Source organism: Micromys minutus (genome assembly GCF_963924665.1).
Source record: "Micromys minutus genome assembly, chromosome: 32".
Classification (NCBI taxonomy): Eukaryota; Metazoa; Chordata; class Mammalia; order Rodentia; family Muridae; genus Micromys; species Micromys minutus.
The window spans coordinates 8,901,870-8,914,756 of NC_137967.1; the positions used below are offsets into that span (position 1 = coordinate 8,901,870).

The window sequence follows — 12,887 nt, forward strand, 5'->3', positions numbered from 1 at the left end:
GACATTCAGATGCTGCCATTCATCCCAGCTGAAGTGCACCGCAATGTCTTCAAACGACACGGAACCCTGGGGGGGGACACATTCCTTTTTAAACTTTGGGAACACAAACTCTCTCCGGGTGGTCTCAGCATCTTCTGCATGGAACCACACACATGAAGACCTGACGTGATCTGGAATCAAGGAAGGGAAACCCAAGGACACACTGTCTAGATTGTGTAGGTAAAACAATACATGTGAAATAAAAATACCATTTTAAAATAAAAAATTTTAATTAAGCCAAGATGAAGTGACGGCAGAGATAAATCAGAGTCCGTTCACATGCCTAGGTCCAGTTAGCCCTGGACCCACCTCCCCAGGTAAGGTGAGTGGAGGCGCAGAAATTCAATCAGCCACTGTCCTCTCCTCAGGAAGCAGTCCCTTAAGTAAGACACTAAAGACAAGTCCGCGACAGCAAAGCCACAGTCTGGCCAGCGATCGTACACCTAGACTTAGAGTCAGGGTCAAAATCAGACACGGAGACAGGCACACAAACCCCGAGGCGCACTCAGAACCCGGAGCGGAAAACACAGCGCGAGTCCCGGAACGCACTGGCCTAGATGCAGGGACCACTGCGCTTTCCGCAGCGCGCCTGGCCAGACCACTCTCGGAAAGCCGTTCTCCGCTGCCCCGGCCCAGGTGCCCGAAAAGCCATCAGCCCTGGCAGGACACCAGTGCCGGGCTGGACGGGACGGTCCTGAGAGGCCAAGCAGGAAGGTGCGGTGCGCCAACACTGAGCCCAGGTCTGGACGCCACGCGCTTACCATTTCCGGTTCCCGAACACCAGGGTCCTAATTATGGAGCGTCCCTTGGCAGCGAGCAAGAAGACGCTGGCGACGACAGGACAAGGCAGAGAATCCCAGAGAGGAGGAGGAGAAGCAGAGCCCAGCGCAGGTGGGAGTGGATGGGAAAAGAAAAGAGAACCTTAGTTATGAACAAAGCCAGCTCCCTATCTGTCAGGGAATCTGATTGGATGCTCTTTTAACAGTGCTTTTGATTGGACAGGGCTTCAGACCTTGGACTTCTGAGTGGAGGGCTAGACTAGCAAGGGGGTGTAAGGGCAGTGTCCACAAAAGCCAGAGAAGTTGTAGGATGCCTTCTGGGCAAGCCCTGATGCCTCATGGAAAGACTGGCCAATTTTTGCTTATGGGTATTTTAAGGCAGAAGCCTTTCCACAATTAATTGAATCTTCTAGATGAACTTTCTACATAAGGTTATATCAGCTGATGTTGATATACAAATGTTTCTTACTCATAAGTGGAAGTAATACCAGCCTTAGCAAAAACCAGACACAGAGGCTGAGATTTGGGGTGGGGGAGAGGACTAATATGTAAAAACTCCCAGATTTTTTTTTCCTTTTCTGTCATATTCAAATTAGAAGCAGGATTTTTTTTCCCCTCATACCTGGTGGTGTCGAATGTTAAAATGTTTACAAAAATAGAAAATAAAAATAAACCCTTAAGGTGGTAAGGGAGGTAGCTCTTTGTGGCAAACATTAGGTATGTTAATTTGCTAGCTTTTGTTAATTTGCTAGTTAAAAGTTTAACTACAAAGCAAAATTGGACTTCCAAATGCTCAAGGTTGTTTTGGTAAATTCTGGTCCTGTACATCTTTAAGAAAATTGTTGCTTACACAAGATGGTCCCAAGGTTAACCGTTATTTCTGCTTCTGTAAACAAAGCTTGTTGTGCTGGAGATACCCAAGACACCTGCCTGCAAGATCTCTGTACACGCATGTAATTGCAGGGCCAGAGATCAGAAGAACAGCACGTTGTTAAATGAAACTTTGTGCTCTTTTTTTTTTTTCTCTCTCTCCTTTATAAACTCCCGACTACATTTGGGAATCTTGAGTACCAGGTGAAGCCTCTGCATCAGAAGCTGCATAAAAGCCTCTTCTTTGTTCAAATAGATTCACGCTCACACTGGTGAATCTCAGCACCCACAGACCCGCAACAGGCTCAGCAGTCAAAACCGTAAACTGCTGGTGCAGAGGATGAAGCTGAGATTCCAGTTACTGTCCCACAGTTCACTACCTGTGACTCCAGCTCCAAGGGATTCAACGCTCTCTTGTGGCTTCTGGGGACAAGGCAATCACATGCTTGTACCAATACAGGGAGAACTTAAATAAATCGATACTGTAAAGGACATGTGGATGAACTTGATTAGGGTATGTTGTTACACATAACTGACCTCAAATAAAGGAGCTCTGTATTCAGTTGGTCTGGAAGATTAGTATATGTAGTAACCAGGCTTGTTAGAAACTGTTGGAAGATTTTTGTGCTACTATTTTTTTTTGGACTTATTTATTTATTTTATATGAGTACGCTGTCACTGTCTTCAGACACACCAGAAGAGGAAATCAGATCTCATCACAGATGGTTGTGAACCACCCTGTGGTTGCTGGGATTTGAACTCAGGACCTCTGGAAGAGCAGTCAGTGCTCTTAACCACTGAGCCATCTCTCCAGCCCTGTTTTCGTGCTACTGTTAACGTTTAGGGTTGCTGAGAAAGTTTATGTTAACATTTGTTCATTAAGACTGCCCTCCATAAACGCCCCACTCCTATCTTGCTGTATCAGAGAACACAGCTCTAAGAAGCAGCTCAAGGGGGTAGCTGCTGGAGACAGCATAGGCTCACAGATACCATGAAGTCCGCTACGGTTATCAGGAAAGCATAATTCTGCCAGGGGGTGTAGGGAGCCGTTTGTGCCACACCCAAACATGGCGCCGGCTTCCCGCTGAGAACTCAGCAAACAGAGCTGGTGCACAGCCAAGAGACTTAATGTGCATGCGCCACATACGTCATAGCCTGCTCTCGGGGCATACTATTGAGTTACTGGAGGGCGCACCAATCAGGTAGCGACCCAAGTCTCCTAGGCATATATAGCAGTGCATTTCTCCCCCACGTGGAGAGGGAGATAGTGGAGAGATTGCAGGAGACCCCACGTGGAGGGATGGCAGAGATATACCACGTGGAGAGAGACCCGATAGGAGAGATTGCGGGAGATCCCACGTGGAGAGAGACTGGGCAGAGAGATCGCATGTGGGAGACTGCACGTGAGAGGTCGCCTATACAGTAGACCCCAGTAGGGAGTCCCGGCTCAGAGAGAAGTTTCCTGCTCAAGAAGTCCCCTGCTCAGATTGCTGTACAATAAAAGTTGTCCGCAGAAGAATCTGTTAGTTTGTTGCAAGCCTGTTCCTATCTGCGGGAAGCGTGGGCGCGTGACAAGGGGGTTCAGGTGAACCTGGGTAAGAACCATTCTAAAAAACATTGGCATGCAAGAGACCCTCTCCCAATAAACAGCTGGGCATTGTGGCACACACTTTTAATCCCTGCACTCTGGAGGAAGAAGAAGGTGGATCTTTGTGTGCTTGAGGCCAGCCTGGTCTACACAGTGTGTTCAGAACAGCAAGGGCTGTGTAGTGGGAGATCCTGTCTCAAATAACAACAACAAAACTGAGGCACTTGTATAAAGTCCAAATGAAACTCCTGGCAACAATTTGCAACGCTGTTTTCTCTCTTTTCTTTTCACCTGTTTAAAGATTACTTATGGGTTCTGGTCTCTCTTCCCATTCTTAGTGAGATTCAAGAATCTTCCCTTGGGGAGGTGGGGCTCAGGAGATGACTCAGTGGTTAAGAGCACTGACTGGTCTTCCAGAGGTCCTGAGTTCAGTTTCCAGCAACCACATGGTGGCTCACAACCATCTATAATGGGATCCAATGCCTGATTCTGGTGTGTCTGAGGACAGCAACAGTGTACCCATATAAATAAAATGTAAAAATCTGAAGAAGAAGAAGAAGAAGAAGAGGAAGAAGAAAAAGAAGAAGAGGATGAAGAAGAATTCTCTCTTGGGTACTATTTGCTGCTTAGCTTCTTAGGGTGTCCTGTACCCAAATGGCTAATATCCACTTATAATAAATATAATATATTATAATAATATCCACACATATCATGCATGTCCTTTTGGGTCCGGGTTCCCTCACTCAGAATTAAATTTTCTAGTTTCATTCACTTGCTTGCAAAATTCATGATGTGCTTTTTTTTTCCTGGCTAGGTAGTATTCCATTATGTAAATGAACTACGTCTTCTTTATCCATTCTTCAGTTGAGGAACATGTGGGTTGTTTCCTGTCCCTGGCTACAATGAATAGAGTTTCTATGGACATAGTTGAGCAAGTGTTTTATTGTTTATCGTTGTTTTGTTTTGGTTTTTGTATGGTGGACCATTTTGGGGGTATCTGGGTCTTGAGTTAGAACTATTCCCAATTATCTAAGAAACTGCCAAATTGATTTCCAAAGGGCTGTACAAGTTTACACTCACACCAGAAAGGGAGGGGTGTCCCCCTTGTTCCACAACCTTGCCAGTACATGCTGTCGTGTGAGTTTTTTACCTTAGCCATTCTGAGGGGTGTAAGGTGGAATGTTACAGTCCTTTTTATTTGTGTGTCCTTGGTGATGAAAGACGTTGAACATTTCTGTAAATGCTACTAGAGATAGGTCTGTGGAGAATTCTTTCTTAAGCTCTGTGCCTCATTCGTACACTGGGTTATGTTGGCTTCTTGGGTTCTTTCTTTATTTTGGCTATCATCCCTCTGTCAGATAAAGATCTTTCTCCATTCTGTAGCCTGCTTTTTTGTTTGTTTGATGGTGTTCTTTTCCTTACAAGTGATTTTCAGTTTTGTGAAGTTCCATTTGTTTATTATTTATCTCAGTGTCTGTGCTGCTGGTGTTCTGTTTAGGAAGTCATCCCCTGTCTCGGTGAATTCCAGGTTATTCCTTACTTCTTCTATCAGATTTAGTCTATCTGGTACTATGTTGAGGTCTTTGATCCACTTGGACTTGCAGGGTGATCGATACAGAGCTTGCAGGTATCCAGTTAGACCTGCACCATTTGTGCAAGATGCTTTCTTTTTTCCATTGTATGGTTTTGCCTTCGTTGTCAAGATCAAGTGTGCACAGACACATGTGTTAATTTCGGTATCTTCGATTTGATTCCATTGGTCAACCTGCTCATCCCATGCAGCTTTTATGACTATTGATCTGTAGTATAGCTTGAGGTCAGGGATTCCTCCAGAAAGCCTTTTATTGTTCAGGGTTGTTTTGGCTATCCTGGGTTTTTTGTTTTTCCATATGAAGCTGAGAATTCCTCTTTCAAGGTCTGGAAGGAATTGTGTTAGAATTTTGATGGCAATGACATTGAATGTTTAGACTGCCTTTGTTAAGGAGCCGTTTTCACTATTTTAATCCCACTGGTCCATGAGAATGGGAGATCTTTTCGTCTTATATCTTCCTCAGTTTCTTTCTTCAGGGAATTGAAGTTCTTGCCATATAAGTCTTTGGTTGCTTGGTTAGAGTTATGCCAAGTTATCTCATATTATTCTTGGGTATTGTAAAAGGTGTCATTTTCCTAAATTCTTTTTCAGTCCCTTTATCGTTTGTATAAAGGAGGGATACTGATTTTTTTTTAATTAATTTTGCATCCAGCCACTTTGTTGAAGTTGTTTATCAGCCACAGTAGTTCCCTGGTGAAATTTTGGGAGTTGCTTATGTATGCTAATCTTATCATCTGAAAACAGCAAATACTTTGACTTCTTCCTTTCTAATTTTTTTATCCACTTAATCTCCTTAAGTTTTCTTATTTCTCTAGCTAGGACTTCATGCGCTACATTGAATAGATGGGGAGAGAGGGGGCAGCCTTCTCTTGTCCCTGACTGGAGTAGAATTGCTTCGAGTTTCTCGCCATTTAATTTGATGTTGGTTATTTGCTCGTTGCGTCTGGCCTTTATTAAGTTTAGGTGTGTGCCTTGTAACCCTGATCCCCGACTGAAGTGGAAACGCCAAGAGTTCTTTGGGGAGTCAGTAGCGTCAGATGATGTTTTTGCTGGGGCAAACATGTGAAGGAACATTTTGCTGAAATAGACACGGGAGGGAGGATTCTTTGCTAACAAACATGCATGCATCGGTCCACCTTACGTTGTGTAGTTGAGCTGCATGCTTGGGGACTATGTAGAAAGAAACACACCAAAAAAAAAAAAAAAATCTTTGATGGTGAGCTGCAGTTTCTTGGCACTTCCGAGAACTCAGGCTGATTGGCAGAGTGATATCAGCTGAGACAGACACCCGTGCTGAGGCAAGGCACGTGAAGGACACATGATGTCTGAAGGGTACAATAGCTGGGCTCTGGTGTTACCATATTGCCCTGACGTGTTGGTTGTGTTCTCAGGCTGGCTGCTAGTCACCCTGTTCTCACCTGGTGTTAGCTTACTAGTCCTGGTACCAGGAAGTTTCCTCCGGAAGGCAGGCAGAGCCACCGGTCTGACAAGAGATCAGGGAAGAGCATGCTGATCACCTCTTCTGGTCTGCCTCAAGTAGACCCAACAGACAGGGGATTGGTGGGGAGGGGTCTAACCTAGACCCTGCAAGTCTCCTCTGGAAGGCAGACAGAGCTGTGGAGTTAACGACAAAGCTCAAAGGACGGTGTTCACCTCTGCTGGCTGTGCCCAACATGGGCCAGGCAGGCACGGGGATCTCTTTTTTCCTAAACCACACTTTTTTCATACATTAATTTTTCTTTGTTTTGTTTTATTAGCACGTTTGTTTCTCTGTGTGCAGTTGTGGAGTTGGTTTTGTTACAAAGGTGTTTTTTTTTTGGTTTAAAAACAAACAAAACAAAAACACAAGTTCTGTAGTCCAGGATGGGCTCATGGACTTCCCGTCTCTTCCTCCCGATGCCGATTGCAAGCTCGAGGCTCTACTTGGCGGTTTTTTTTTTTTGTTTTTTTTTTTTTTGTTGTTGTTGCTGAGTTGTTTTGTGGATGAAATTATGTAGCCCGAGACTTTGGATACATAAAGAAATTACTCATTATCAAGCAGGAATAACGGAAAGTACCTACTGAACGGAAAATTCCCCGAGCTCTGGGAAGAAGGAAAACTTTCCACTAACCTGTAAATCTACCCATAGCTGGGCCAGGTTTGAGCCTGCCCTGCCAGTCGCACTGACCCACGATTTCTGCTCCACCCCCCCACATGCTGCTCCATAGCCAATGAGCTATGAGTTATGTGGTTGTGTTATCCAATCATAAACTCCGGGAAACGATGGGAGGCAGGCTCATCCCATCTGCCAAGGTGTAGGTTTGTCTCTGAGAGCGAGGCGGGGCACTTGTGGATGCTCTTGGAATGGTGCTGCTGCTGCTGCTGCTAAAGATGTGGGGAACCCTCAGGAGAGATCAGAAGCAGGCACGGGGAACAAGCCACAAACTCAGACAGGAAGGAGCAGGCAGCCGAGTCGCTAGGGGTTGGGCCAGGACTAAATCAAAAACCAGACAAGGCATCTCTAGCAGCAAACTGGTCCCGGCCGGCAGCCATTGGTCACCTTTGCCGGTAGTAGCGGTTTCCTAGCAGGTTCAGTTGTCTTGGAGTTGTGGACCACGCCTGTTATCCAGCTCCTACTTTCTCCAGGTTCTCTTGCACAACTTGTGTATCTGCAGTTCATATTTAGGTTTAGAATCCGGTCTGAGTTAGTTTTGTGAACGATGGAAAAATCTGTGTGCGACTGTTTGGTGTGTGGGTAGATGCTTGTGCATTCTAATAACATTTACTGAGAAGACTTTAAGCTCAGCATTGGGTCTTCTCTGTGTTTATCAAAAAGAGATGCACCACATGTTTGAAGATTGCATTACATATTTGAAGTTTTTCTTGGAAGAAGACAGACTCCTTGCTGCAGCTCGACCTCAAATCCAGCCACACCTCATTATATGCTCTCCCTCTTCAGATGCTGACAAACCCTGCTGACCTTGAGCCCTCACAGAAAGCTGCGTTCTCTCCTCCCATTGCCTCTGGTGCCTAGACCCGAGACAATTTTGGATTCTAAGTTGGCCCTTGTGTAATGCCTTCCTCCTCAACTCCTGAAACATAGGTTAGATTGCATGATGCGAAATGTACCCATTCTTTTAAAAACCTGAAGTCAGAAACTTGCTGTTTGAACTGAAGGCTTTTCTCCCCTCCTGGACCCACCATACTTCCTGTAGTGTGAGGCTATAAGGCTCCCAATAGAGCTCTCATAGGAAGGACATTGCCTCAACTTCCTTTGTCCCAAATCTGCATGTAACCCGTTTTACCTAACATTTGGTTTTCAGTTCGTGCTACTGACAATGAGGGAGATTCAAATCCTTTGGTCTCCAGGAGCATATAAAATCCTCCCTCCCCCTCTCTCACACTCCAGAACACACAAATCTTTTAGCTGAACATTTGGTTTCACATCTGCCATTCCAGCACCAAGACACTGAGACAGGATGCTTTTTATGAGGCCTGGCTAGATGGAATTACAGGGCAACCTGAATCCAAAACAAACCAAAAGAGCATGGCATAGGGCTGTGATCCCAGCACTCGAAAGGCAGGGGCAGGCAGGTCTGTATGAGTTCGAGGCCACCTGGTTTACACGGCAAGCTCAAGGCCAGCCAAGGTTCCATAATGAGACCTTGATTCAAAATAATTGGATGGATAGACAGACAGCTGTTCACTGGGTTGATGTGAATGTATGATATAAATGTGAACACATTTATAATTTGCATGCCTAATGAGGCATTAAACCTTGTGGACAGTTTGAACTGATTTACAAATAGACATGAACAAAAATATCCTAAATCAAGATGACACATGGAAAGTTCTGTGTGTAGCCATACGGCACAAGACTGGTGAGAAAGGAGCCTCAGTTGAGGAAACACCTCCATGAGACCCAGCTGTAAGGCATTTTCTCAACTAGTGATCAAGGGGGAAGGGCCCAGCACATTGTGGGTGGAGCCATCCCTGGCCCAGCCCATTGTGAGTGGTGCCATCCCTGGGCTGGTAGTCTTGGGTTCTATAAGAAAGCAGGCTGAGCAAGCCAGGGGAAGCAAGCCAGTAAGTGACATCCCTCCATGGCCTCTGCATCAGCTCCTGCTTCCTGACCTGCTTGAGTTCCAGTCCTGACTTCCTCTGGTGATGAACAGCAATGTGGAAGTGTAAGCTGAATAAACCCTTTCCTCCCCAGCTTGGTCATGTTTTGTGCAGGAGTAGTTGGTGAACCCTTGTTTAAAAAAGTCACAAGAGCTAAGGAAGTATATTTTCATACTGGAATCCTGTTTAATCACTTCTGTTGGATTTCTAATGCCAGACACATGTCAAGTTAACGTCAAAACTTCTGGCACTTATGGGTTACAATGTCATCATCTGACAAGGGGAACTTCAACCTGCCTATGTTGCGAGGTTCAATCTTCAGTCACTGAGTCCCAGTAAACCTGCAGTAGCAGGACCTAGAATTGAAGGCATGAAGACATATGTCTCACTTTACTTTTTGCTCGACTCGTAAGTTCCTATGTAAAGGCCCAAGTTCTATCTCAAATGTGTCTACTTTCATTAATTTCACTGGGCCCACACCTGTGACCAGATGGGGTTCCTGTTAGTGTTCCTCTGTTCCTTGCATTCTGTGTTAATCACCTAAAATATACTCAAGTAATGTGAAGAATGAGAAAGCTTTGTGAAGGTTCATTTCCCCAGTAAAAGGGATTGTCAAGGTATTGAGTTGGGGGTGGGTGGGTGGGAATGGGAGCATCTTCACAGAAGCAGGGAGAGGGGAAGATGTGATAGGAGAGGGGAGAAAGGGAATAACATTTGAAATGCAAATACATAAAATATCCAATAAAAACAGGAACAAAAGTAGAGAGAGCTTTTGTACAGTTTTTTAACTTCATAGGAGACAGCCCCATGCATGAATTCTCTAGCAGACAGTACGTGCCTTCCAACAAAGTCAGCAGACAGACAACAGTATGTTTATTGGCTGAGTAACACCTGACTTACACTAGAAAAGTTTCACAGGTTGTACATTCATCATATTTTCATGTATAATTTTCTGATTATACAGTTAAGTAAGAATTCATATATTCTTTATATCCTTAGGCTTTCTCATCTGACTTTGAGCAAGGTAAGCTTGAGGAAGGACATTTTCTGTATCTGGTACACTCAGCACAGGGTTTCTCCCTTGAGGCTCCATTTGCAGCAGAACGGCCTCGTGCGTCCCTTACACCTCATGACTTCTCATGCGTTCTTTGATGCCGAGTGAGTTGTTTCTTAAAGTAGAAAGTCTTCTGACAATGTTCACATGCATAGGGCTTCTCACCTGTATGAATTCTCTGGTGTTGAGTGAGGTGTGACAACCAGGAGAAAGCTTTCCCACACTCCGCACAATGGAACGACTTCTCACTTGCGTGAGTTTTCTGATGTAGAGAAAGGTATTTTTTGCAGTAGAATGCTTTCCTGCATTCTGTACACTGATAGGGCTTCTCCCCTGTATGAACTCTATGATGCTCAATGAGCAAGTACTTGTTGTAGAACGCCTTCCCACACTCCTTACATTCATAGGGCTTCTCCCCCGTATGGGTTTTCTCATGTGCAGTAAGCCCAGACTTGCTGTAGAATGTTTTTCCACACTGCTTACATTCATAGGGCTTCTCATCAGTGTGAGTTCTCTGATGTACAGCAAGCTGCGCCTGAGAGTTGAATGCTTTCCTGCACTGTGAACATTTATAGAGCTTTTCGCTTATATGAGTTCTCTGATGCACGGTGAGATGGGACTTGCAGTAAAATGCTTTACCGCACTGTTTACATTCAAAGGGCTTCTCCCCACCATGCGTTTTCTGATGCACAGTCAGGTTGGCCCTCCAGTAAAATGCTTTACCACATTGTTTACATTCAAAGCGCTTCTCTGTAGCATGAGTTTTCTCATGATGAGTCAGCTGTTTCTTAAAGTAGAAAGCTTTGTGGCACTGTGCACATTCATAGGGCTTTTCGTTTGTATGAATCCTCTGGTGTCTGGTGAGGCATGCACTGAAAGAGAAAGTTTTCCCACAGTCCGTACATGCATAGGGTTTCACACTCACATGAACTCTCTGGTGCAGAGAAAGGTGTGTGTTACAGTAGAAAGATTTTCCACATTTCACACACTCATAGGACTTCTCCCCTGTGTGACTCCTCTGGTGTCGAGTAAGTTGGGACTTATAGTAAAAAACTTTTCCACATTCTGCACACTCATGACACTTCTCGCCTGTGTGACTTCTGCGATGAACAGTGAGATGTGATTTATAGCTAAAAGATTTTCCACATTCTGTACACTCATAGGGCTTCTCCCCCGTGTGACTTCTTTGATGCTCCATGATTTGTGACTTGTAGTAGAAATATTTCCCACAGTCTAGACACTTGTAGGGCTTCTCATCTCTGTGAGTGTTCTGACACTGAGACTTGGTATGGGAAGTTTTCCCACATCCTGAGCTTTCACGTGGCTTCTCCCCTTCGTGACTTCTCTGTTCGGTCACATGTGACTTCCTGTGCTGTCTGTGTGTATACAGCATCTCATTAAGAAGCCTCTGACAGCTCTTGAGAGGTGACTTATAACAGACACTCTTCTTACATGTGTCACTCATCTGCCTCCTCGTGGGCTCTGAGTGCTGGATAAATGGCTTCACACATTCCTCATCTTCATGGGATGCTGTCCCTTGTTGGATCTTCCGTGCCACCTTCAGGTCTGCCTTGAATGAGAGGAATCAGTTATATTTCATATAGCAATGGGCCTTTTTCCTAGGATGTGCTTTCTGGTTTTGCTTTGGAGTATATAAGGATTTCAAATATTTACTGAGTTGACCAGATAGCTCTTTCATGTGGAAATACATTTGTAAATAATATTTATTGCCTTTATTTAAAACAATACCTATGGCCAAATATATTGAAAACACCATTTTCAACTTTGACTGAGGTTTGGCCAAATTATTTTAATCATGATGTCAGAATAATTTTCTATTATGATTACCGTTATCACATTCTTCTCTAGTTGGTAACTTAACAGCCACATAATAGAGACAGACACTGCTCTGTGGGTAGACGGGAGGGAACCTGTTTATTAACAAGTGTGTGCGTGCACGTGTCAGGTTGCTGTTAGGTGTCTTCATCAATCAGTATCCACCCTATTTTCTGAGATCAGGTCTCATTAGAGAAGGATAGCCAGCAAAGCCCACAGGCCCTAATCTCAGTTTTCACAGCACTGGTTAAAGATTCAAAACTAGCTTTCTATGAGAGCCGAGGATCCTACTCAGGTCCTCATGAACCTGACTCTATCACTTTATTGACTAAACAGTCTTCCCAGGCTTGAGTTACTTTACTTTTCAAACTACACTTGTGTTTGTGTGTATACACGTATGCACAGCAGGGCACACATATGAGTTTGAGTTTTTCTTCATTGCCCACCACGTGAGCATGGGAATCACACTCCGATGGTCAGGCTCAGTAGTTAAGCCTTTTACCCACTGATTCTTGTTGACTTAGGTTAGGTTCTTAAAGGAACATTACTTAGTAATTTTCAATCTCTCTGTTAAAAACTCACGTTAAATGTTTTACTTACTTCAGTGATTTCTTCATTTGGAGTCTGGCTGCTAGTGATTTCAACTTGCCATAAATATTCCTTGTGATTGTCCTTGTGGGTCTCAACTGGGGCAGTCACCTTACGAATACCTAAAATGATATTAAAAATATCCCTCCTGGTGAATAAGTCTGTAGTCTTTCTCATGTTACTCAAACATGAAAGTGTATATTCCTATCCTTGTGCAAAGTATAAAATAACACTGGATTATGATAATAGTATACACTTTAGTTCTTCAAGAATATAAACCGATTACTTCGCCTTGCACGTGTGCCACTGTCCCTAGCACAAACAATCCAATTCTTTTCAGTTAAGTAATGCACCTGAAATTCCCATTATGAGCACTGAGACTGACTTTGCAGCTTGGCTATGGTACATTTACCCAGGATGGGTTACCTACATCATACAGC

General features: G+C 44.3%; 1 protein-coding gene across 3 annotated transcripts in view; it reads right to left on the reverse strand.

Moving 5' to 3' along the window:
* Positions 1–9,804: 9,804 nt before the first annotated feature.
* Positions 9,805–12,887, reverse strand: part of LOC308413474 (uncharacterized protein) — a 43,089-nt gene continuing 40,006 nt past the window's right edge. For all 3 annotated transcript variants that reach the window (XM_080908471.1, XM_080908470.1, XM_080908472.1), the window contains exons 4-5: positions 12,460–12,569; positions 9,805–11,593 (exon numbers count right to left, since the gene is read on the reverse strand). In XM_080908471.1, coding sequence (XP_080764597.1) covers positions 10,097–11,593; positions 12,460–12,569 — 1,607 coding nt within the window. In that variant the 3' untranslated portion in view covers positions 9,805–10,096. The remainder of the gene's footprint in view (positions 11,594–12,459; positions 12,570–12,887) is intronic.